The sequence below is a fragment of the Halichoeres trimaculatus genome, unplaced genomic scaffold (assembly GCF_033239565.1).
Source record: "Halichoeres trimaculatus isolate MK-OKI-2021-1 unplaced genomic scaffold, fHalTri1.1 fHalTri1_scaffold_20, whole genome shotgun sequence".
NCBI classification, from domain to species: Eukaryota; Metazoa; Chordata; class Actinopteri; order Labriformes; family Labridae; genus Halichoeres; species Halichoeres trimaculatus.
In genome coordinates this window covers 7,423,625-7,450,956 of record NW_027437198.1, presented here as the reverse complement: position 1 = coordinate 7,450,956, position 27,332 = coordinate 7,423,625, and the positions used below count along the sequence as shown (strand labels likewise).

The 27,332-nt window shown below is 42.0% G+C and overlaps 2 protein-coding genes across 3 annotated transcripts in view; one reads left to right on the top strand and one right to left on the bottom strand.

Moving 5' to 3' along the window:
- The window catches only part of LOC141809131 (mitochondrial import inner membrane translocase subunit TIM16-like), a 170,226-nt gene that overhangs the window by 75,430 nt on the left and 67,464 nt on the right, over positions 1-27,332 (top strand). The gene's annotated exons all lie outside the window — the stretch shown is intronic.
- Positions 6,571-27,332, bottom strand: part of vasnb (vasorin b) — a 34,737-nt gene continuing 13,975 nt past the window's right edge. Inside the window, exon 3 of the mRNA XM_074697658.1 lies at positions 6,571-10,364. Coding sequence (XP_074553759.1) covers positions 8,294-10,357 — 2,064 coding nt within the window. The 5' untranslated portion in view covers positions 10,358-10,364 and the 3' untranslated portion in view covers positions 6,571-8,293. The remainder of the gene's footprint in view (positions 10,365-27,332) is intronic.

Here is a 27,332-nt window from a genome sequence, read left to right as displayed (position 1 = left end):
CGGCACCAATAATCGGTCTGTCCTTAAAAAAATAGTTAAAGATAAACAAGAGATGACTTTATGTGTTGAGGTTTTAGGCCACTCAATAACCAGTCATCTATGAAGCCTAAGTCCTGCCAGACGCTCTTGTTGTTGTTTTTCATTTTGTCTCTTTTGGTTTGAACCACAAGTTCCTGAAAACAGCTGCTCACGCCTTCATCACCTCTCCATCACAGCTGTTTTCAGACAAAGGTCATGTGAGGTAGACAACCTTGCTGGGAGCATCCAGACCTCCGCTCTGAGCCGCGGCTTCTGCCAAGAAATTATTTTCTCCATCCAGTGAAATGAGAGGAAGCTTTAAGGCAGTATTACGTTTGTTTACTCTACAATAACTGGTTCTGATTGGCTTATGTGATAGCTGCACTTTGAGCTGCGTGGATTCAACAACCTCCTCTGGCATTCTTCATCTTGGATCTCCTTTTGCACTCTTTTCACCCTTCATGACCTCTTCTCAGCCCACTCTTCACCTCTCAAACTCCTTTTTTTTAAAACTCAGTATCACTCATCTGCTCTTGTTTTTCTGAATGAGTGACTTTCCCCACTCCCCCCTCCTTTGAACGGAGATAATCTCTGAGGTTACTTTCCAGGTTTGACATACGGTTCTGTTTTGGTGCTCTTTAATTACACAGCTGTCTGTTTGACACATCCACACACACACGCACACACACACTATCTGAAATCCACTGATGTCTGCTTGAGTGTCTCACATGGACATATAAGCCTTACATATTATTTCATAGATAATTTTTCCAACACCAGTGAGCATCGTATTTGTGTGATACTTTGTTGCAATATTTTGCACTTTGCTGACAGAATAACTTTGTGGTCAGTTACTTACACATTTTATGCATTTTAAAAAGACGAACCTGTCATGTGATGGCCTAAAAGCTGTGTTAGTGGCCATAAAGATAATGGTTATTTACATTTATACAAAAAAGTGTATTTAAAACCCCACCAGATTTTGAAGTTTAATTTTCATACTTGTAGGTAACTTAAAACTGTAATTTTGCTTTAATTATTAAACCAACTAAACATTCATTGTAAGGCTACTGCAAAATTTAATTTTCATGAAACAAGTTTAACAGGTTAAAAAAAGCAGTATTTCACTTTTGGGTTAGGCAAAATATTGAGTCTAAATAACTTAGAAATATAGACAGACAGACAGACAGACAGACAGACAGACAGACAGACAGACAGACAGACAGACAGACAGATAGACAGACAGATGGAAAGATAGATGGAAAGATAGATAGATAGATAGATAGATAGATAGATAGATAGATAGATAGATAGATAGATAGATAGATAGATAGATAGATAGACGGAAAGAAACCGACAGATGGATAGATGAGATAGATAGATTGATAACTAGATAGATAGATAGATAGATAGATAGATAGATAGATAGATAGATAGATAGATAGATAGATAGATAGATAGATAGATAGATAGACGGAAAGAAACCGACAGATGGATAGATGAGATAGATAGATTGATAACTAGATAGATAGATAGATAGATAGATAGATAGATAGATAGATAGATAGATAGATAGATAGATAGATAGATAGATAGATAGATAGATAGATAGATAGATAGACGGAAAGAAACCGACAGATGGATAGATGAGATAGATAGATTGATAACTAGATAGATAGATAGATAGATAGATAGATAGATAGATAGATAGATAGATAGATAGATAGATAGATAGATAGATAGATAGATAGACGGACAGATGGACTGGATGGATGGATGGATGGATGGATGGATGGATGGATGGATGGATGGATGGATGAATAGACAGTCAGATAGACGGATAGATAGATAGACTGACAAGCAAGCAGACAGACAGAGAGATGGACAGATAGACAGAAGGATGGAAGAGATGGATGGACGAGATGGATGGATTGATGAGATAGATAGATAGATAGATAGATAGATAGATAGATAGATAGATAGATAGATAGATAGATAGATAGATAGATAGATAGATAGATAGATAGATAGATAGATAGATAGATAGATGTGTATTTGTCCCCAGGGGGAAATTGGTTTGCAGCAGAAAACACTCAAATGGCATTTCATTTCACATTTTAGGTAGCCCACAGAACAAAAGACAGTTGGAAGTTGGATTGAACTTGATAAATTATTTCAAAGAACTTAATTCATTGAGGTGTTACTAATTGAAACAATTCAGTTAAGTTGGTTCAACTGTTTTCTCTTTCCAGTGCAGTTAAGATGATGAAAGGTTGAGAAGTGAGTTCCCTCAAAGGTCAAAATGACAAACTTTGCAAAGGAAGAAAATATCAGTGCTGAGTGCACGTGTGCTGTTACATGCTGCCAAAGAGTAACCAATGTAATACTCTTCCCTTTTCTTTCTTTTGCTCTCACTTCTCATCTTTCCCCTCATTTATTTTTGGTCGAGCAGCATCCAGGCCATCTGCTGGCACAGAGCTGCAGCTCCTCTGTGTAAAAAAGAACCAGTGGCACACCACCCGTCATCTGTTATTAGTTCTTCAGAGAGATTTAGAGGGAGGGAAGGAGGGATGTGGAGCAGGAGAGCTGGAGTTAGTCCTGTAGGGAAACAAGCAGAGGGCCAAAGACTGGAGCCAGAGGACCAGTTTCCAAAAACAAAGTGGAGCTCAGCTCCTCTTTTTCTCCTCAACTCCTTCACTCTGGTTCTGAAGATCCTTTATTAAAAACCCTGGGTGCTGGCTGATTGTTGAATGCATGCAGCTTAACAACAGTTTAATTTCATGCTCCTGGCTGCAGAGTGTTGGCTGACTCTGTAGAGATGCTATGAGGTTACAATGAGGTCAGCTGTACTGAGTGAGCAGTATTTGAAAGGTGGAAAAAAAAACAGAGGGAGGGAAAAAAAGGTGGAAAAAGTCATTTGAATAAAAGCCTGAGAGGTGCAGAGGAAAAACAAACTGCGCTTCCTGCCAACTGACCCGCTCCTGTAACACATTGTCCTTGGCTGCCTTCACGCAGCCCTGAAATTGGAAACAAATTAGAAACAAAAATAGAAAGCGTGGGGGCAACGATGGGGGAGAAGGGAGAGAAATAACGGAGAAAACATTTGCTCAAAAGTAATTCCACGTGGAATTTTCTTGTTGATAATTGTGAAAAAGGTCCCTGGAAACTACAATAGGGGCCATTCAGCAGTGAAGGCAGAGTGTGAGCGTCAAAGCTGGCCCCCATCCAGGAACCAGGTTTCTCTTAAAGCCAGGGGAAGAAAAGGAGGACTGTTTTATGGAGGGAAAGGAGAGAAACACACACACATGGGCGCACACACACTGCACTACCTCTGTTGGCGCTCATTTTCTGATCCACATACATGAACATTTGCAGATGCCTGGATGGAGAGACAGAAACATGCAGGCATTGCTCTTATCTGACATCATGTATCCTGTCCGTCCTTTACCTGGAGTTCCTCTCGTGCGCACACATGGGTGTAGTTAAGCCCCATCTACTTCAGTCTGCATCTTTCCTTTTTGACACTGCTGAAAGAGGCTGAAACAGGTGAGACCTCTGTATGTGTGAAATACCATCACATGTGAAGGTTGAACTGTAAAGGAAGGAAAAAGAAGTTAAAGCCTTTTGACCTCCAGGGGGTGCATTTCCTCTCCTGTTATTTCCCAGGGAGGCTCGCTCTCCCTCTTGGTAAATTGATATAATAAGGCCTGCATGACAAGAGCAGTGCTGTTTTATGTGTTTGATTTGTCAACGTGGGATCTTGCACAACAGCTCCAAGCTTGGGGCCAGTGTATTTGTGTTTTTGTTGGTAGGTGTGGGTGTGTGTGCGTGCATGCAGCATCACTCCCCTACCAGCATCCTACCTACAAACACATGGGTGGTCAGGCTGTTTATTGTGTGGGATGGCAAACAATGCCCACCTATTAGGCTTGGTTGACTGAGTCCTTCAGGAGGGTTAGATCCCCTCAGAACCATAACACGAGTGGTTTTAATCATGAACTTTATTTCCATTTTGCCTCCAGCTCGCTGCTGGTGAGGAAGAATTCCAGAACTCTCGCCACTGAAAACAGGCTTTTAATGGACTTGTTAGAACGGTTCTGGGAAGTGGATCCCTGTTGAAGAGTCTAATGGTCTTACAGGAAAGTTGGCTTCAGGGATGGTTTGTTGACCTGTCAGTTGAAAAATTTCATAAATGATTTGATGATGAGCCCGGCCTTTTGTTTAGATATTCATCAGAGTCTTATCACTGCTGCACAGACATACAGTGGTGATTTTGAAGACTTTTTATGAGCTGGGAACGATCAAATCAAGATTTCTGATGGTTATCTTCTCAAAGGATGGCAAAACACGCTACGCCATCTGTATAGACATGCATCGATTGATTGGTGCCGATTTCCTTAATTTTGGGGTATCGGTGATCGGCCTATCCTACATATGAAACTGATCTTATATACCTCCAGGAAGGTCTGACAGCCAGCCTTTGTTGCTTTTTGCTCTGAGACCTAAAACTCAGGACACTGTATTGGTTGTTTAAGTTAAAACATAAAGATTTCATTGTTTCACAGGTATTGTTCAATGATTTTCAAAAAAATAAGACTGAAACATTGAAAGTATATGCTGTCAGTTATAGATAATAAAAATCGATATCGGCCAAAATCGGTATCGGCAGGTCAGGCCAGAAAAATGTGATTGGTGCACCCCTACATCTGTAGTTTACCAGTTTACCAATAAGAAGAAAGCTAATGTATCTTATGTTGCAACATGACTTTCATTGCCTAGCACATCAATGTTGTGCATCAAACCACAGCACCTTCAACTATCTTTAAGTAAAAAAAAAACAAGAATTGTCCTGCTCTGAAAGTGGCCACAGTTAGTTCCTGCTCTATCTAAAGTTATTATAAAATGTAAAGGTGCACCGATCACACTATTTTGGCAGATCACCGATCTTTAAAAAGCCTGACCTGCCGATACTGATTTTTATTTTTTACTTTTTATAACTGACATCATAAACTTTCAATGTTCCAATCTTATTGAAAATCATTGAACAATACCTGTCAAACATAAAACAAAAAGCAACAAAGGCTGGCTGTCAGACCTTCCCGGAAGTATATGAGATTAGTTTCATATGTAAGGATGGGCCGATCTCTGATTCCCCAAAACAAGGGAAACTGGCAACTATCGATCAATCGGCGCATGTCGAATAAAATGTAAATCAAATTGAAATCAAGAATAAAAACTACAGGTAACTTACCAAGGTGAAGTCAGTAAAGTTATGGTTATAAGCAAAGTTAAATAAAAAAAAAAAATTAAAAAATGAAATTGTTATAAAAATAATTTTATTTTTTCAAAATAATAAAAAGATATCATTAGGGATGGGTACCAGGTTAGGTACTTTTCTAGGTACTGACCAAATTCTGTCGAAAGAACCGTATATCGATTCATGTACAATCAAAAGGTACCGTGTTTAGGTTCCATAGTGCATCCTTGTGACTGTGAGGGAGTGGAAGAGTAGGCGATTTTCCATGCTGGACATGAACTCAGCATTACAAGGTTTTATATTCAAGAGTAAATATGTTAAATTGAAAAACTGTCATACTTAATTATTTAACAATTTGATATTTTTTAGCACATAAACACAAAAAAGTACAGAAAATTGGTACTGTTGAGTACCTGTACCGATTGCCAGGTACCGGGCATCTGTACCGTATTGTTTCAAATGTGAAAGGTACCCATCCTTAGGTATCAATAAAGCAGCCAGTAAGGATTGCTGAAGCCTTTCTTTCAAGGATGTTTTAATCTAGTTTCATAACTGATTGGAACAGAAAAAAAATCTTTATAAGCTCCTAATGCAAACAAAACAACTGATAGCAAAATTAAAAGTTTCTATATTTGAGTTTTGAATACCGATGTTACTTTGAAACGGTTTGTCTTCCACAAATCAGGGTTTCACCTGACTTCTGTCAACCTGAGGATTTACAGGACAGCATAAAAAAAGTTGATAGTGTACGTCTTTTCCCACAACAGGCAGACAACACGACCCTACAGCAGCTCTCAAGAGACTCAGCCAGTAACGTAACCGTTTTTTAACCCTGTTCCTTCTCATATAAGATGAGTCCTTTTAATTTAACTGATCCTGGGGCTTCTCTTCCAACACCACCATGAGGAGGACATTTGTGGTTTGGAGTGGAAAAAAAATAAATTGGGTGGGTTTTCATAAAGTTTTAATATGTTTCAGAATCCCCAGGATACATTTTAATAACTCTGTTTATGTTTAAGCTTCCCTCTGCTCCATTGCGGAGTCCAAAGAGCCAATTTGTCAAATATGTTGCAACCAAAAACACTCAAAAGAAAAAAAAAAGTTATTAAAGTCCCTGTGAGACAGTGCAGCAGTTCATTCTTTAAAAATATTCACACTATAACACAAGATTTTTTGAAAGTAAAAACTCTCCTCCTTCCTCTTTTCTTCTTCTTAACTCCAAAAGAAAACACACTTTGACTTTTTTTCACTTTTGGATATTCATTTAATGATAATATCACTTCTCACTTGTACAAATATGTTCACAGAAATTTAAAAAAAAACACTGAATAAAAAAGCAAGAAGCTTCCCAAAGTTAACAGGGAAATATTCACAATCACACTGAAAACACTTTTGGTCATCTTCAATGTTTCATATTTTTACAAACACATATTCCAGTTGCATTGCTTGATTGTTCTTTTCATGTGGAAACTCAAGGCATCCTGTTAGTGTGGAAGAGTTTATTTTGTACTTGGCAGGTTTCCCAACAGACACTCAGATGAGTCTTTGGTGTGTTTGTCTATGAGAGGAGTTGTTTGGGGCTTTACGTACATCTTGGCATGTGGGCACACAGAGGGTAGCTGATAGTAACTTGATGTCTGCAGGTCTGTGCACAAGATGGGACATGCACTCACATTATCACTGCAGTTAACAGATCTACAGGCTTACACACCCGTACACAAACACAAACACAAACACACCAAGTTACTTTGAGTCCTTCTTTGCCCCATGTTCACAGATTTGGATCTCAGCGCTCTGTTTCTTCATTTACCAGCTTTCACACTCTGAAAATCTCATTACTGTTCATGCAACGAGGTTTCTGGCCCTGTGCTTGAGCTCACACACAGTCTGGTTGAGTGGAAGGTGACCTTCCTTGTTAAGGAGAATTTGTGCACAGCGTTACGGTGAGTAACATTTCACAGCCATGGTTAGCTTTGCTTGTTGTGGGTCAGACATTGTTGTAGGTCATTTGTGGTTAAGATTTGAGTGAGCTTCTCTTGCAGGGAGTGCGTATAATAAATAAACTGAAGATGCCTTTCATTGTGACAAAATAAAGAGAGTGCTTTTTGAAATTAAGGCAGAATCTGGCTGAATCTGAATACAGAAAAAAACAGAAGGGCTTCAGTCAACTGGCCTCCCTACCTTTTGTAATCCTGCTTACCGTCCCCCTTTGTGATAGCAAAGCAGGCTGAAGGCTTCAGAATCAAGAGGGGGGGATTTAGTCTCGAGTCCGTCCAGACTCACATCTACTTAGACTGTCTGACATTCTGAGGACAAAGCCCTTTGATTGATCTCTGGTACCAAACGAGTTTTAATCTTCAAAGATTTTAATCGGCTGTTTTGTCTGTTAGTCACAAGAAGTGGGGGAGGGTTAACAGTCACAACGGTGCACATTAAAAAAAAAGTAACAATGACACAAGTATAAAAAAGCATACATACAAAACAGTCACAAGTGTTTGAGAGCCAAATAAAGCAATACAAGTACCAAATATTTTCTCTGCACGACTTCATTTGGTGTCTGAAAGGTCATTCACAGCAAGCACTCGTCCCTTTGGGGTAGTACTGAAGAGGAACCACACACAGCGAAATTACTGTTGCGGTTTGTGGTGGGGGAGGCAGCAAAACCTCACATCAGGTGAGATCACTATGTCCCTTTGCCCCAACCAGTGACGCTCCATCATTTCCTGCATCACTCCAGGTCGCTGACTCGTGTTCAGTCCGTCAGTGTAATCAGAGAATTGATGGAGGATACATAAAGCAGATGGTGATGCACTTTCGTTACTCCTTAAAGAATATGTTCTTAGCCTTGTTTAATGTCTACTTAGACAACCAGAGTGCAATAAGTTAAATAAATGTCCAGTTTTTCTTTGCTTTTTCTGGCTGATTCCATATCCTCCTCCTGCAACATCACTCTGCATTTCAACAGCCCAAGCAGGACAAAGTTAATGTCCTTCAGACCTGACGTTTCAAGGCAGGGTGTCAAAAGTAGGAAGGCTTATGTGACGACATATTGTTATTGGATGTACAGTGATCTTGTAGTAGTAAGACCTCATATTCCAGGTTCCCATTCTGAACAGCAGGTTCAGGGATCATAATTTGGGGCTGTTTTTGAGGCAGTGCCCCATTGTCTAAGGTGGTCTTAACTCCATCCAGCTCCAGCTGAGAGGGCTCACAGTCTAGGTCCAGGTGACCTTTGGCCCTCTTTCTGCGAAGGTGGCAAACCACCCCCACGATTACTGCAACCAGTACCAGAAATGACAGGATAGCAATTGCAGGCACCAGCATGGTGGTCAGCTTGTGGTCATCGAACTGTGCATCAGGACCCCTGACGCTTTCAGCTGCAGTTTGAGCTTCAGTGCAGACACGGTCCACCCCACTAGGAGCACCAAGTGGACTGGCACACACGCTGTAGGTGGAGTTAGGTTTCAGGCCTCTGAGTCTGTACTCTGGGAAGGATGCTGGCAGGCTGAGTTGAATCGGTCTACGGTCTGGACCAGAGAGATTTCGGTAGGTAAGGCGGATTCCACGAATGTAAGGTCGTGATTCAATGTAGCGATGGAGGTCGAGCAGAACTGAGGTGGTGGTTGCTTGATGTGAGCTGATATCTGGTGCATCTATGGTCACAGTTGCCTTTGGATCCTCCTCAGGTATTAAATAATTTTCACAATACAACCCAAAGGTACCGTAAGGGCAGGTACACTCAACCTGACCATGCTGGTCCAAACGACAAGTACCCCCATTCAGGCATGTGTGAGGGGGGCAGAAATGGTGCTCCTCATCTGTGTCCACTTTGCTGCTGCTACTGGGGGATGCGGGAACAGGTGGCAGGAGGTCGTCGTCGCCTTCATCCGTAGGGCTGTCGCTGGGTACTGGAAGAGCTCGAGTAGTGCTTGTTGTGGTAGTGACAGGCACAGGCTGGGTGGTAGTCGTAGTTTTGACGGTGCTGGTGGTGACTGTAGTTGTGGTGGGGCATCCAAAATCCTTATGCTCCAGTCTTTCCAACACTCTTCCCGCGTGAATGGGTGGGAAGTGGCAGCGAGTCTCCTCTGTTCTCTCCAGGGTGATGCTCTGAGCTCGAAGCCATCTTGGGAACCATGATAAGGTGCAGAGGCAGTTGAAAGGGTTTTCAGCAACTGTGAGCTTTCTGAGGTGGGGGAAGAGCTGGGGGAACTCTTCAGGGAGACCCTGCAGACTAAGACTGCTAATATCCAGTTCTTGGAGCTCTCCAAGGTTTTGCAGGTCCTCAAGCTTTAGAGGACCCATTGGGTTCCCAGCTAAGCTGAGGTGAATCAGCCCAGGGGTCTCCTTCAAAACTGAGGGGAATGACTCCAGTTGGTTTCCAGAGATGTCCAGTTCGTGAAGGTTCTGTAGACTCCCTATGAGCTCCTTATTTAGGGTGGTCAGTCCCACACCTCCTAATTTCAGAGATTCCAAGTTTGGGGTCTGCAGGTCTGAAGGTCCCAAGGTTGGTAAGACATTGAAGCGAAGGTCCAGCAGCAGCAGTCCGTGTATTGAGAGAGTAGGCAGGGATGTTAACCTGTTGCCTTGTAGTTTGAGCTCCAGCAGGTGGTCCAGGCCGTTAAAGGCTGCAGGGTGGATATCCTCGATATAATTACTGTACAGATACAGACGCTCAAGCAGTGCCATCCCGTGAAAACAGTCCTCTGAAATGTGGGTGATTTGATTGGATGACAAGTCCAAGTTCCTCAGAGAAGTCAAAGGTTCAAACACCCCGTCGGGAAGCTCAGTCAACTTGTTTTGACTCAAGTCCAGCATTTCCAGGTTCTCCATACCATCAAAGTCCTCAGCTTTCAGACCCTCAATGCCGTTGGCGAAGAGGTAGAGGCTTTTGGTTGATGACCCCACACCCCTGGGAATGGTGGAGGAGCGTCTCTGGTAACACAGGATGGATTCTGGTGTGGAACAGGTGCAGCCCTCTGGGCAGCCACTGGACAAAGTGCCATCCGGAAGAAGGATGAAGAGCAGAAAGGGCATCAGCGGTGTGAGGAAGACCTTCATGGCGCCGACCCTCTCTCTCGCCATGTTCTACCTGAAAGAAGAGAACAAACGGACTGTCAGTGAACTGATCATTCAGAGGAGAACAGATAGTGCTGGCCTAATACTGCTAGCCTCTGTCACATGTTTGTGTCCTGTTTGAGTTTAGGAGCTGTGTCAGTCCTGCCAAAAAGTTAACTCAGGCAGCACGATGTTGTATTTATATCACAAAGCCTTTTTTCTCTCCGTATAGTTTAGTTTCCAAACCACTGTGTCACTGCGCGGTTCTTTATTAAGTTTCATGAAGGCAGATTATTATCAAAGGTTCAACAATGCATAGCCAGAGATCAAAGGCAGTCTTTTGTCACATGCTCTCTTAAACAATAGGGGCTATAGTCATGACCTCAGGCTTCAGAGGTTTTCTGCCATATTTATGGGGAATGTTGGCAGAGCAGCGTCCTGCCACAGGTTTCCAGTTAAAGTAGTGCCAGTCTCCCTACAACGATGTGTGTAACAGATATCACTGTGACAGGACTGTTTTTCTTCCTCGGCTTCGCCACAGATGATTATGTGTTTGAGTGATCCTGTGCGTGTGCATGGCCACACATGTATGTGATATTACGCGCGCCGGTGTTTGTAAACAGAAAGGTTTGTAATTGCGATCCGCCCACCCACACTGCTTTTTACTCCACTGCTATTTACTGCACTGCACACACTCTGTGGTCGCAGTGGGGTCACACTCGACTGTTCCCCCTGCATTTATGACAGACTCAGGCGGGCTCTGACACACAAAGGCACACAGTGGCAATCAACAAATCCCACTTTGTTTTGCTTCTGGGATCAAAGTGAAAACATGAGACGGCTACCATGAGTGGCTGCAGAGTCGCTCTGAAACGCCCTCTGATTGATTCACCATAAACACTGCTGCGACTGTTTTTAACATCGCATGGGTGTACGTCTGCCGTGCCGCACGCAGCCAGGCATCTGTGGATCATTTACTTTGGGACCTTCTAAACTTAGAGGTGAGCTTCACCAGTAGCTCATGGTGGCGTTCCTGACGATAGCTGTTATATAAACCAGGAAAACACTTGATATGTTGTTAGCTGCGTGAGCTGCGTTTGCCAGAAGAAGTCTTTAAAACTACGAGAAAGGCTGCATTAAGGGCTGAGCCTTCCACAACAAACTTGTCCTGATGTCATCACAGTACTTGAAAGGGGCTGAAGGGGTGGGATGAGGAGGGAAGAGATAAAGAAGACTGCTGAAATAAGTCTGTTTGGCACTTCATCATCTGCTCACAAGTGAGATGGCCTTGGGAGAAGAGGCAGCGTCTTCTGACTGATTCTCTCCTTTAGACAGCTCCTCGCCTTTTCTTGATTTACTCCTGAGGGAGTAAACATTTTTCTCCTGCCTTATCAACTCTGAAAACCCTGTTCCACTTCACTCAAACACTCCCCTGTCCTGCAGTTTCTGTTGTTGGTGTCAGAGTGAGTTTTTTGAAGCAGGGCCATAAACTTGTACGCATTGTTTTTGGACTTCGCTGTTGACAGGAGCTTGTTTGGGGGCCTTAAAACATGCAGTTGTTGATGTCTGCATTGCACAGATTCCAAAACGAGTGGCTAACTACGTGTGACTTACAGTTTTACAGAGAGTACATTCTGTTCTCGCAGTTGCATGTTGCACCAGAAATGCCGAAAAATTGACTCCAACTTTTATGTTTCTAATTGACTTTCCTATCATGAAACTTTGCTCTTTTATTTAGCAGCTTCAGTGTTTCTTTAGTCAATTATGGGATGAAAAGTCAGCCAAAGCTCAGGATGTATGTTGTGGTCAGACGTGATACATGCAGTTTCTTTCCTTAGCTTCTAAAATGTACACAAGCTAAAACTAATAATTCAGTAACCTCTTATTCCTTCATGCTAGAGACATGAAAATGTTGTCTTAAACGCCTAAACTCCGAGAGGAGATCAAGGGTTTTGAGTGATCGACTCAAGAGGATTAGGAGGGGCTGATATCATTTCATCACACCACAGCAATGGCATTTATTTTCCTTCTCTTGCAGCATACTTTTCATTCTGCTGCTCCCTGAAATTGCAACTTCCTTGCACAGTGCAAAAACCTGAAATCTTATCACGTGTTTTTGTCGTCTTTTAAGTAAAAAATGTCTTGTTTTACTTGATATGAGCCACATTAAACTGGTTATTCTATAAAAATGTCTTGTTTTAAGCTATTTAAAGACAAAAATGAGGTCTGAATTGCTTGTTACAAAATTTCCGCTTGTTCCATTGGAGGATCTTTTTCACTTGTTACAAGCAATTCTGACCTCATATTGTTTTTAAATACCTTGAAATAAGTCAATTCCTGGACCGGTCAGGTGAATGTGGCTCATTTTAAATCTAAAAAAGGCATTTTCTACTGAAAATAAGACAAAAGAACTTGATAAAATTTCAGTTTTTTTCCAGTGCAACAAGTCTGTTTCCTTCTCCTGCAATACAAACCAAAAGAAGACGAAGCATTTGCTTCAACACATAAGTCTGGTTCTGTCCGAGGTTTCTGCCTGTTAAAGGGAAGTTTTTCCTTGCCATTGCAACTTTCTAAATGCTGCAAAGTCCCGTACTCATGGTGGGTTAAGATGAAATAAGACTCCTGATCTTGTCTTGATGTTGGGTTTCTGCTAATAAATTTTTTTTAACATTTACAGGTCTAGACCTGTGAATGTTTATGCAAAGTGTCTTGAGATAACGTTTGTTATGATTTGGCACTATACAAATAAAGACTAATTGATTGATTCAACCCCACTACCACCTGTATTACTCTATTTCACCCTGATAACTCTTTCAGACATGGCAGGAATCTTCTTTTCAGGCTGTTGCCAAAAAAACGACCCTGCTTGAACTTAACTCTACCAGTTTTCAGAGTCAGCAGAAAACTGCAAAACTGTATCATCTGTGTGGAAAAGTTAGACCTGCTTGTTAATGGAAAATCTCATCCAGAATCAGAGATTAGATCTGATGTGGACGGCTTTCTTTGGGCAGCAGAGGTGAAAGGTTGCGGTTATCTCATCATTTACACACACTGCCTGAGGGAGTTGACTTTAACAGGTGAGTAATTACACATATAGAGGAACAAAGAATGAATGGTTGTGGCTCAGAGGGAGCCTGGTGTATAAGAGAAAAGTGCAGAGTTTGGTGTGCAAAACAACGGAAAACAAAAGGATTACAGCAGACATCCAGGAGATGAAGAGAGGATCGAGAGAATCAAGCTGCAGATCCTCTCAGGTTTTCAGATCCTGCCTCTGTGTGGGGTGCTGCACAGGATACTGCACGTCTGTGCGTCTCTCTGTGAGGGTGTGCACACATACTTTATGTGTAAGGGTGCCTGCAGAACGAACTTTGGCGTTTGTCTGAGAAAAGTATCGAATGTATCTAAAGATGTTAAAAAATTCCAATCTCATTCCTCCAGGAGATGGAGAATCTTGACTTTGGCACATTCGATCCGGTCCAGAGACCAGTATGGGGGTCCAGTGCCAGAATGAACAACAACATCAAGGCAGACATGAGAGGAGAGTGAGCTATGCAGATAAAACCCGGAGATATTTTTCTTAGAAACTCAACGTGGTGATTCTACCGTAGCTCCCGAGGCTGAATGTTTATTTGAGTGTGCCTCATTCCAAAGTGGGACAGGCACATCTGATAACCCGGCGGAGGAGAAACTCTGGCGGAGGTGGACGGGGAGGGGTTTGCTCAGAGAATACCAGCAGATCAAAGATAAACCAAAGCTTGATAGTTTAGTTTTTTTCCTTTCATTCTGGATACGAGTGACTTGTGCAGGTTTTATCAGCGCGCCTGATAAGGTGTGATTGTGGCGTCACTTTAACAAGGATCTACGGTGGTGCTGGTTCCTTTAATTGAAGCATTTTGAAGTGAGTGCAGGTGGAGAGCTTGTAAAGAGATAGCAGAAAGACAAGCTTGTCATCCTGAGGTTGAAAAAAAAAAAAAAATCCCCCTCCCTTCCGTCTACCTCCTTCTCTCTTGAGTTGTAATTTCCTTTTCACTCCCCTGTGCGCTTGTTGAGACATTCCTGAGACAGGCAGCAGCTGAGTTTGAAGGAGTGAGCTCGTCTGTCTCACTGGCTTGGCATTCAAAGATTGAGGAGTCTTTCTTGGTTGTAAACAGACTAGAATTGAGGTGCTGATCGCATGAATGAGGGTTAAACCATATTTGAGATTGGATCTGTTATGCAACAATTGTTCCAACATCTGCGTTTTCTTTACGGTTCAGTCTGGATTTGTGGTTTGTATCTGAATAAAACGTGTTGGCTGATGAATATGTGGAATAACCCCGGGGCCAGGAACTATAAGAGGGGAAAAAACATGGGAACGTATTTGCGTAACACACGGTGCGACCTTTGAAAAGAGAAATTAAAGAGGCAGAAGAAGAAAAGCATTTTCCCCTCTCCCTCCGCTCCCTTCATCCCACTTTTTCTTTCTTTTCAACACGGAGGAGGAAAAGAAAACACAAGCAGGGGAACAGTGGAGACAAAAGCAGGTTTCTGTCAGCAGGGGCACCAGGGTGGAGAGGTGGATAAGGCCCGGCTTTGGGAGGGTGAAGTGGGCTCCGGCAATTAAATCCCAGCAGGCCAAGCGTCAAGAGCCCTTATCTTCGGAGCTGAAGGCCAACACTGAGGGGCAGTGAAGGGTACGAGGAGGGGGGAGGAAAATTGTACCATGTAGTCTCAGGTCAGTGTGCACTAGCATAATTCAGCAGACCGGACTGGAGACTTACAAGGGGGCACCAGGCCAAGTCACAGTCAGGGGATAAGGCTGCACACTGCAGAGTTCACAGTCCCATTAAAGAGGCCCCTTCTCTTTTTATCTTGCTAAAGGAACAATGCTCGTGGTATGTGAATTAGAGTTTGATCTACAGTGTTGTAGGTCTGGGGGCTCAGACTTACTGCAGTAGCTCACTCCTTTAAAGCAAAGCTGGTGATGAAGGCTGACCCAGCATCCCAAGAGAAGACAAAACACACACACACACACGCACTCTCTCCATCCCTTCCTTACTGTCTGTCCCTGCCACAGCTGGACCCTGTTAAACACAATCCAGCAGAGTTATCCATCAACATGACGAGAGGGTCAAGTGAGAATCAGACTGAGGGAAGCAAAGGTTGCGTCCAGTATCTCGGGGGGTTGAGCTTCAGAAGCAGCGCGTGTTGTGCTGACACCAGAGACGCAAAGTAAAACGATCAGTTTGGAAATGTCAGCTATGTTATTGTAAGTCTGTTGGTACGCCTGTTATGCTGTGAAGTATGTTTTTATTGCGAGAGCTGGAGCGGCTCTTGTGTTGTGTGTTGTGTGTTATTGCTGGTTGTACCTGTTGTGCACAGAGGCATGCAGAATATGTATGGATCAAAATGTGAGGCATGTTCAGAGATGGAAACACGTGGAGAATAAAAATGACATTCTACTGATGTTTGACCTTTTTTTTTAGGTATTTATTACTGTTGTAGTTATTTTTTTGGTCTCACAGGACACGGGCTGTGATGTGCCACTAAACGCTGAGTTTGGGCTGGGGCTGAATGATTTTGGAAAATAATCTAATTGAGATTTTTGGGAGGTTATTTATCTTCTACATTATTCACTAAACACAAACCGTTCTATAGTATGACCAACACGACAGAATACTGTCAACATATAGTGAATTCTTTCCTCTAGGCCAGGTCCACATGTTATGATGAAATGAGATGATTTGATGAATGAATTGATAAGAATAACATATGTTCATTTAACAACTACAACAGGGGTGGCCAACCTGCGGCTCGCGAGCCACATGTAGCTCTTGCCTTTCGGTGTGCGGCTCTTTGATTTATGATATATTGATGTTGTGATCAGTATCGATCAATACTTGGGCGATAAGATTGATACTTAAGTTTCAGTTTCTTTTCTCTACATCGCACATGTGCTCATACCTTTCTTGATAGATAGAAGGATGAAACTTTGTCTCTTGTAAAAACAAAAATTTGTCTTCGACACGGCTCTTGGTACGAATTGAAACACGCTTACAAATGCAACAAATGTCACTTCAAAATTTGGAAATCTTTTGATTTTCATTTTATGTCCTTTCATTTATGTGTAAAAGGAAGTGTGTGTGTGATTTGGCTCTTTGGCACGGTAATTTTTGTGGCTCTTGGTCTCTGACTGGTTGGCCACCCCTGTACTACAATCACAGCAGAATATTGGCTGATTGATTTAACTTTATGCCTTGTTGACATGTAATAAAATAATCATTAGTTAACTTAAATATAGTCAGAGACAGGAACACAGCACTACAGAACAACAAGCCTGGTATGATAATAATACAAATCGTACATGCCAGCCATTTAAAAATAAGTGGTCATTTTGATCCCGCCGACAGGTTTGGGATCCTAGCTGGACTAAGTTAAATAGACTTAATAAGCTTTAAGTATTATTCTTTAGTATTCAGTATTTTTAATACACAAAACAAAAAAATGTGCTGCTTCACTTTCTCACTTCTTCAGCAAAGTTTATCTCCAAACCCAAAAATTGGATCGGGACTTGGTATCTGCCAATACTCAATATGAAATAATCCAGATCGGGATCGGGGCAGAAAATGGTGATCGGGACTTCCCTAAAACACAGTTTGAACATACATATCAAATGTATAAAAATCTTACTGATCTCTCATCTGTAACAAAACACAAACTACAGCGCAGAAATATAGATAAAGACACATTTTTGGCTCAGCTACTGAAATATGTAAACATGTGAATTGCACTTTTTAAATTAACTTTAAAACTTTTTTTTTTAAATTGCAGCCTTTGCGATTTGAAAGTTGCATTGTATTACATTGTGATGTCAGTTTAAATAATTGTTCAGCCCTGGTTTGGGCACGCTAGCACCTCCAAGGTTCTCCCTTTCCTGTATTCCCGTGTCACTGTGTGTTCCTTTATGTTTTGGATAAATTGTAACTGAAATGTAATTTCCCCTCGGGCATCAATAAAGTATTTCTGATCTTGATTCTGAAACACTGCACTGCAAAAACTGAAATCTTATCAAGTGTTTTTGTCTTTTTTTCAGTAGAAAATTTCTTTTTAGAATTAATATAAGCCACATTCACCTGACCAGTTCAGAAAAATGTCTTGTTTCAAGTTATTTAAAGACAAAAATGAGGCCTGAACTGCTTGTAACAAGTAAATAGAATCTGACAATGGAACAAAAGAAAAGTTTCTTGTGTTGAGACATAATTCGAATTTGAAGCAATTTTTTTGCTAATATATCCTATCCCATTGGAAGATTTTTTTTTCTACTTGTTTCAAGCAATTCAGATCTCATTTTTGTTTTAAATAACTTAAAACAAGACATGTTTCTGGACTGATCAGGTAAATGTGGCTCATATCAAGTATAACAAGACAGTTTTCACTTAAGGTAAGACAAAAATACTTGATAGGATTTGGGTTTTTTTTTCAGTGTGAAAGTATGAAAAGAGTTTATTTGCAAAAAGAAGCTGATTTCTGTGTGATATGCCAAAGTCTGGCAGCAGCTGTCTTTGCTTAGAGATGAGATCTCAGATGCTCATGTTTGACAATAAACTGATCGGATGTGCAGAGATCAAAGCTTGTAGCAGGATTGCAATAAAGACCTGATAATCAAAACTAGATCCGCACATGAATCAGGATCAATCACGCACGCAGAGCTCATAAACAAAAGAGACGACGACATGTGGAGATGAAAATGAGATGATAGTTTTACTACATCTGTCGCTGACAATACTCATCGTGAAGCCACAATATCGCTGCTATGCTTTGAGGTGGTATGACAGAGGATTAGGGACTGCAGTGCTTAATGAATACACTGCGCAAACAAAGCTTTCAGCCCAACCACAAAAAAGACCCTGAAATGCATCCATTGTGCATCCACTCTGCCAAGACTCACTGATGTCAAAGGTTTGTATAACAAGCGTTTAACCCACACACAGCGTCTTGGCGGTTTGCCTCATGGCTAAGATCGCTCTCATTTTCTTGAGACTTCTCACTTTAAACAAATCCCCCTTCATCATGAACATCTAAATAAGTAGTAAAGCGCTTTATTTTTAGTGTGAAAGGCCATTTTTTACATGGCTGGACTTTCACTTTCAACCCCTTTCACATGCAGCTGCAGGACTTGAAAGAGAGCATAACACACAGTCCAGGGGTGACTGAGAGGGTAGTAAAACTGAAATAGTAAACTCACAAAAACACAGAGTATTTGCTGCTCTATAGGAGGGACGCAGAGCTGGACGTTTATGTTTCCGTCCACTTTCAAGTGGGGAAGAGTATGTTTGATTTCTAAATATCAAGGAGACGTGAAAGCAACAGCATCAGTCCAAAAGGACAACAAACCACATGAACCACTGAGGCAGAGAGCAACTCCTGGAGGTCAGAGGTCAGACTCTGGATTAGTGTTTCCACTGTTGCGCTGTATTCTGTGTTCCAGACAGCGCAGATAACAGGCCTTGTTTGACACGGGGTCACACCCAGCTTTGGTTACACACACACACACACATATGTACACCTGAAGCTCTCCTCGTCTCCACAACAGGTGCTTTCTCTGCTCCTCCAGGGCAGCATGAAACCCAAAACCCTCTGGAGTGTGTCTGGGTAAATGATGCGCCCAGATTTAACTTCCTGTAAGCTCAGGCCCAGGAAAGTCAAAGCAGGTAATCGTGGGCGGACAAGCAGACCAGAACTTGGACTCTGCGTCCACATATCCCACATCTCCCTCTGCGTCCTTAAAAGTTTGGAGCACGGAGGTCAGACACTACGAGTTCCAAAAGGAAATGTGCTCCATTTCCTTTCGTTTTATTGCTGAAGGATATAACTGACAGTGCTGTAGATGCTAGACATGATTTTGTTTTCATGGAGGAGACAGGAAACGCTCTCTTCTCTCTGTCTCAGACAATGTGCTCTTGTTTGGCTCAATCACGACACTGACACGCGTCTTTTATCCCCACGCCCTGCCCTGTGACCTCTCAGGACGGATTGTCATCACGGGTCACAATCACAATCGCATCTGTCTGAGATCTTCACCACAGGAGTCTCGTGTTACATGAAAACAAAGACATTCAGTGAAGCACAGATCTCATATCTCTGTGGTGTTTGCACTTTTCTCCTTCTCTTGTACAAAATGCTTCAAATACACCAGATACATCTGCAGTGCGACTCCGTTGCGCTGCGTCTTGATGATGTTTGTCAAGTTACACCAGTTACGTGTTCAGTCCCACACGCTGCATGACTGACAGTCAAAGCTCCTGCTCTTCCCAGTCCATTAATAAGTCTCTTTTCATCCATGTTGGGCTGTATAACCTCAAATCTGTTGATAGGGATGGATAACTTGCACTGTCAATATCGGTACTCAGTGGTACCAATTTTCTGTACTTTTTTGGGTTTATGTGGCAAAAAAATATGAATTTGTTTAATAATACCTTTTTTTTCAATTTAACATATTCATTCTACAATATATAACCTTGTAATGCTGTGTTCATGTCCAGTATGGGAAATCACCTACTCTTCCACTCCCTCCCAGTCACAAGGATGCTTTTAGGTACCTAAACATGGAACCTTTGATCCAATACCCAGTAATTTTGACAGAATTGAGTCAGTACCAATAAAAGTACCTAATTCGGTACTAGAGGTGTCCCAGTCCGATATTGATATCGGATATCGGTCCGATATCAGCAAAAAACAAGTATTGGTATCGTAGCGGAATGCATCTAAAATCTCTGATATAATCATTTTCTGTTACCTATTGGTTAATAATAAATGGGTCAGTTTTTCCTCATACCTACTGTTGCTGACGACTGTTCTTTGTTTGAATAATATCACTTAATCAAGCCTTTTCTAACATGACAGACATACTACAAAATAAGTAATAAAAGTATATATGTTTAATGCTGATATCGTATCAGATTAATATCAGTATCGACCAATACTCAATGCTGCAGTATTGGTATCGTATCGGAAGTGAAAATGTAATATCGTGACAGCCCTATTTGGTACCCATCCCTACCTGTTGACTCCTGGTCTGGCTCTGCTCATTGTGTGTATTTGTTCTTCTAGTCAAGCTAAATACAAACTGATTTTGATACGGTTAGTTCGATTTTGAAAGTCTCCCGTGTTTTTAGGTAGTTTCTGGTCACAACTTCCTGTCTCGCTGGATCTTTCATGAATTTATGCATCACAGCTCCGCGTCTGTTAAAAATAAGATGGCTGAATAAAACCTGTGACATGACAGACCAGCCAAGCAGACAGATCTAGTGTATGTTGACACTTTGACTTGAATGGAAACCTATCTGATCTGTTTACTGTGACGGAACAGAGAACACTTTTTTCCCTGCCGCTCTGATGAGTCTATCTTTGACCTAACAGTTTCAGCTTTGTAACTCTCTGTTTGTCTTCCTTTCCTTCGAGCACACAACAGAAAAAAACACACTAAATGCAGTAGTCACACTCTCTCAAATCCAAACAGACTACCTCACCAGGAAACCAGCAAATATGACGAACCGGTGTCACAAAGCTGGACTCTCTCCAGGTCTCGGCTTGTGCAATCACATCCTGTGCTTGACTAGCGACGCCTCCTCCTAGAATCAAAACTGGATTGTACAGCGCGGCTCACCCACTCACTCACTCACTCCGCCGAGCAGCAGTGTTGTCCAAAGCTCTGTCGTCCCAGCAGGGTCATCCACAGTGAGCTGGATCAGGTGTTACACAAAGATCTCTCCTCTTGAGCGTCTTGATAGCACCTGAGAGTACCTGTCTTTGAGCGAGGACAGGGAAATGTTTGTGCTGTGTGTGTGTGTGTTTGCGGTTAGAAGTGGCTGGATGGACCAGTTTTATCAGTAAGCCACAAGCTCGGAGTAATGCGCACACTCCGACGCTCTGCATACCCGCTCTGACAGTCATTCCAGCTCCAACATGACTGCACAGCTGTGCTGTCACCTGGCCTGCTGATTTTCACTGAATTTATTTACAGAGCTGCTTCCTGACTTTAATCCTGAAACATTTCCATGATCAGGATGCTTTTGTTCTGCCACAGTCAACAAGGGAACAAAGATCTGATTTAAGCTTATTCTCTTTGAATAAAAGATCACCCAGGACCCCACTCTGTGCAAAGTTTGATGTCGACACAGTTTGTGCTTCAGTCCTTTGTTGCGACAGCGCTCAGCAAGAGTTCAAATTGAAGCTGAGCTAAATTGAAGGGTGTGTATGAGTCAGGCAGCAGGCAGGCACACTGACTGACTGTCAGACCGACCCACAGGCGGCCTGATCGTCCCTCTTAGACAAACATTGTCACACGAACTGGCTGAGGAAACACTCGCACATTATCCAACCGCCTGTCTGAACATATGAATTATCTTTTCATGTATCCTTTGATCACTCACTGTTTGCTCATCTGATTTATGTACATCCTAATGGATTCTACACAACAGTCTGGCTGCTTTTCCATCGCAGCACTTAGGTTACAACATGCTCTGTACAGCAGAGAGGAGCTCACAGGTGACACTCGTGTTTCGATGCATCGCTCAAATACTTCTTATTTCACCGTCTTGGCCTTTCCTTTCTCAGGTTGGTTCATGTTGCCAGCCGGAGTATGACAGGAATCTGACAAATGCACGTCTCCTCCACCTGCCACGACAGCCCCCGCAGTGACTCGTGGCAGCTCTGTAGCTGTCAAAGTGTTCATTAGGGCTGGGGGCTTTGTCAGCGCTCAGGGCTACAGTGATGGAATGGTAAACAGAAACCTAAGGCGGCGCTGGTGCTAACAGGTAAACATCACATTGTTTACCTTACATGTAGCTCGGCTTAGAAGTGTGGCAGCTTGGAGAGGAAGGAGGCAGACTCCAGCGTCATTTGGCAGATTCAATTCCACTGTGTGCAGACGTTTAGAGATTAAGACTTTAGATAGACTTTAAATTCAGACTAATTTTTCAATCTTTTCTTTGATGTAACAGTAAAAAAAGGAAATAGATGCATCTTCGTCTTGTGTAGTTCTGAAACCAATAGTAGTATCTGCTTTGGAAGACCCCTGATACTGCTTACTACTACTGCCCACTGTAACAGGCCCCATGCTCACAGGTGCAGCCAATCAGGTGCTAATCAGGCAGCTGATTGGCTGCACCTGGGGAATCAAATCAAAAGCAACAGCAGAATAAAGCCATGTCCATATAACTGGGTATCTGGGAAACTGTACAAACTCTTATATGTTTATTAGAGGCGTGAAAAAAATGTTATTACGGCAATATATCTCAATACTTTGACCTGTAATAAAATACTGTTTCAACTCTTAATATTCATATTTCCGTTTAAATAAAATTCATATTTTAGGTGAGTTGCAGGTACAGTACGTCTCCAGCACCTCCACTGCGGTAGATGGTGCCAAAGAGCAACTCCACTGTATGTTGCCCATAAACTGTACAATAAATGTAATCTCAAAGTATATTCAAAATATGTTATTCCTGAACTTGGTGATGTGGGTTTTGATGCCGTAAACATCAATGTTTACTCTCTATTCTTGGGTCAGTTGGTTCAAAATTAGGTAAGGTATCGAATTAGGTACTTTTAAAGGTACCAACCGAATTCTGTCATAAGTACCGGGTACCAATTCAAGTAAAATCAAAAGGTACCATATTTAGGTACCTTAACGCATCCTTGTTACTGTGCGGGAGTGGAAGAGTAGGTGATTTTCCTTGCCAGGCACGAACACAGCATTACAAGGTTACATATTAGAGAACGAATATGTCAATTGAAAATAATTTACTTTTTATTATTAAACAAATTGATATATTTTGCGACATAAACACACAAAAGTACCGAAAATTGGTACCGTTAAGTACCGATACTGATTGCCAGGTACCTGGAATTGGCACCGTATCGTTTCAAATGTGAAAGGTATCCATCTCTATTTAAAATCATATAAAGTTTGATTTTTACAGTGTAGTAGACTGTCATTTACACCAAACCACAGTTTTACACCTTTTTTTCCCCCACTGCGAGCAGACAAAAGTCTTTTTAAAAACAAATCAAAGGAAGATATGTTTTTTAAAATACCTGGCTACTTGTACACAAGGCCTAAGCTGTTGGTGCACTGGCACAACCCACGTACTCAGCTCTGTGACTCATCCTACAAATGCCATTTCTGGCAAATGTGGCGCCATTTGAAAGAGAAATAAACAGGCTTTCCAAGACTATATAAGATTTACTAGCAAGAGGTGTTATAACAAAGAAGCAATCTTCCAAACTCAAACTGCCTTGCTTTCTCTTCCAAGTTATTCATAATTTCACTGTTATCACAGGGGTACTTTGTTTGGTTGACACTAAAGAAGAGATATTTGAATGGGAATTATATTTAGGAGTGTCTGATTTCAGTGACTTGTTAAAAAAGAGGGTGAATCGTTTCAAACTTTGAGTTCCACATAACACCTTCTTATTTAAAAAAGACTTAGCTTCCTTTAATGTCAATGAAAAATGTATAAGATGACAGCTGTGTCCGGTAGAGGAAGGAAGAAATAAATTTACAGTGACTGACAAATGACTGATTAATTACCTGTTGTTCGCATTTACTCATCACAAGCTCAGCAGTCAGTGTTGTCATGGCTGAAATATGTTGTGAAATTCAGGTTGAGTCAGGTCAGTTATGTGTCAGTAGACGGTTTGTGCACAGTAACTCTTACACAAGTGGGACCCATTTTCTTTTAAAGTCAGGCACTGTGCAGCGCTACCTGTTTTTCAGGCCCCCGTCCCCACACCCCCTCCTTTTCTTGGAGTTACCGTTTGTGATTTTTCTAGTCATTCTGCCCTGAGGGTTTCTCCTCTGATTAAAAAAGCGCCACAGACATGTGCCACACACTCATAAGATAAATGTGGAATGGAGATCGCTGCTGCTGATTAGGATGTCACAGAGGAATTTATTGTGAAACTTCTGCCAGAGCTGAGGAGGCTGGCTGGCAGAGATCCCCCCGCCCCGACGCTGACATGCCTATCCTCCATGGCCTCGGGTGCCCTGTGTTTACCTCCTGAGATCATAACTTAACAAGAAACTTTTCACCGCTTAGCAAGCAGCTCCTGCAACACACGTCTAAACAATTAACTGTGTGATCATCTGTTCTGTTACTTTACTTGGATGTTGTTGTCCTAAACTCTCAAATACAAATAAAAGGATCCCGAGGGCCAACGTTAGTCCTCAGTACTTTGTTTGATTAGCAAAATGAGCTGCACATTCAGTTCAAACAGTCCTACCATCTCAGCAAAAGCAGACATCAGTCAGCAACAGTCTATTAAGACATCAACAACGGACCTCAGCTACACAATTTGCCTGCAGCAGGTGCGCACAACCACGAGATTCCCCATGTTAGGCGCAAACAAGGCAGAAAGAGGGGAGAGGAGGAGGGTAGTGACAGAATGAAGGGATGAAGAAGTGAGAACATCCATTTACCTATAGGCTGTCTGTCTCATGGAGGAAGAACAGTCAATGCAACGATCTATCCATGTCACTGATTCTCAGCTTTATCCCAAGAAAATGTGCACCTTTTTTTTTTTTTGCTGTGCAGGTTTATCAGCTTTAGATCTGCCTTTATTTTCTCTTTTTTACTTTGTGCATTTGATGCATGATTCAGAAGATAGGGCTGTGGATGGTGGTGGAAACAGGAAGTGAAAGGGTCATAGGTCAGATATGGATTCTCACCACCTTGGCCTCTGCACATGAAGGCTTGGGATCAAACTGCCAAAAAAAAAAAAAACAACAACTGCCCTCTCAGGATGCACCTAATTTTTTCTTGTAGTTGTGAATTATTGTTACATAATCTATCACAAAAATTGGATTATTATTATTATTATTTACTCCATTGTTAAGATGTTGCATTACATCTGCTCAGAAGAATATTTCACTCAGAAAGGAAATAGTGACTTCAAAGAACAAAGAAGTCACTGAGAGGCTGAGGTTGGGCCCAGTTAAGTGTCAGACTCACTTAAATTAAAAGAAAATCACATCACTTCAACTGCCTCCTCCAGTATGATCAACCATAAACCAATCAATTTGTTTACCAAATTAAGCTACATCAAAACAGATTATCACCACAAATTACATACCAACAATATCTTACCCCGAAAACCCAAAGTTATTCACATGTTAATTATGTTTGATGTCATGTGTCACCAGTGTAGTGTTAGCACCTTTTAATTATCAAAACAAAGGGGGAAACATCTGGTTTATAATAATGAAGCCCATGCAGTTCGTTGACAGTCTGATAGAGGCTAGCTGCAGAAAGACTGAAAACCGCATTCACACCCAACCCAAAATGTAACATCTTGTCACATTTTGGGTTTTATTACATTCTTTCAATAACATTTCAGGTTATTGTTACAAATCGGGCTCTAACAAGCCTGGTTCAAAAAATGACTTAGTTCTGAGTCACTAATTTTACCCTCAGCACACACTATACGGAGATTGAATTTTTTTCTAAAAAAAAGCCGTTTAGAGGATATCAAGATCACGAGCCAATCAGAGACAGAGCTCTCATGACTGACAGGTCTGGTGCCCTGTAGCTGTAAGTGAGGAGCCTCAAAGCCCGCCTCTTGAGTCAGCAATTCTAATATAGACCCTATTGCAGCATTTTTGGTGCTTTCATTTCACAGATACCCAGATTATGTCACAGCAGTCAGTTCTCTGGTGAGTTCAGGTGAAGGGGGCAAACTTAACTGATTATCAGACCTGATGTCAGAATTGTAAATTAATCTGGAAAAACAAGAAACTGGTGACAGTAGATGTGTTTTCAGGTCACATGATTGCACACACAGCAATCAAATGATATTTCATTCAGTCTTCCGTCTGAATTTTCACGCTGTTTGGAAATATATTGAAAACTGAAAGCACAAATGGGAGAATAACCCTCTATCAGCACAGTTTGCAGAATAAGGAACCATGAAGTGATGTGTGTCTGGTTTTGAGGTCTCTCAAAGACGTCTGCTCACCAGCATAAGAAAAAGTTGTTGAGTGTCATTAATAGACATAAGAGGACAGTCCCTGTGGTAAACAGGATATCGTGTTATTCTGTCGTGTGCAGAGAGCCTGAGATGACCTGACTCCTGCCACAGAGACAGGCAGCCAATGAATGATGCTTTGTTATTGTAGCAGCGAGTAGCAATTTGTCTAAATAAAGAACCATTTGTTTGCTCTCACATCCGTTCGTACACGTCATGAGGTGAGTACAGTAGATTCCTGAGCCGACCTGTAAGACACAGAACAATGCATACCTGTGTGTTTGCTTACACATGTGTGATCTGCCAGTTTTGCAGCAGAGCAGTGAGTGTACACGAATATCACAGAGCAGCACCTTTGTTTGCTCTCAGTGTTTGCTTTCACGTAGAAATATTAACACTATTAACTGACTATTGTGCAGAGTGGGGGAGTTAATGAGCAGCTCGCTGAGCTCAGGGGAGGTTTGGTTTCTGCACACACAGCTACAGGTTGCATTGATGAGGAAAGCAGACAGACATTTGGCTGTGATTCGTCACAAGCACGCGCCTCAATTTTACAGCATATCTAAATATATATACATTAGGTGTGGCGGAGACGTGAAGTCAGCAGTTAGGAAAAGGCAGGTAAAACACACAGGATGTCTGAGTGGGCTGTAATTCATGGCAGCTTTGATGTTGAAACTCCAGGATTAAGGCAGAAACAGAGCCGGTGAGTGTGTGCTGACATTGAAGAACTGTCTGCGTGGAGAATAATTTACAGCGCGCAGACACGCCACGCACAAATTCTTTAACACATGCACGTGTGACGGTGGAAAAATGAACCCTGTAATAAGGAGTCTAGACCACTGCTGGTCTCTGTTTCTTCTTCTCTGTGTCCCCCTGAGGAGGAGCGGGCTGCAGAGAGAGTTGGAGGAGCTGTAAGGCAATTAGCGAGAGTAGCGGAGTGCGTCCAGATCCCCGAGGCTATGGTCATGTCCTGTGAGTGTGTGTGTGTGAGTGT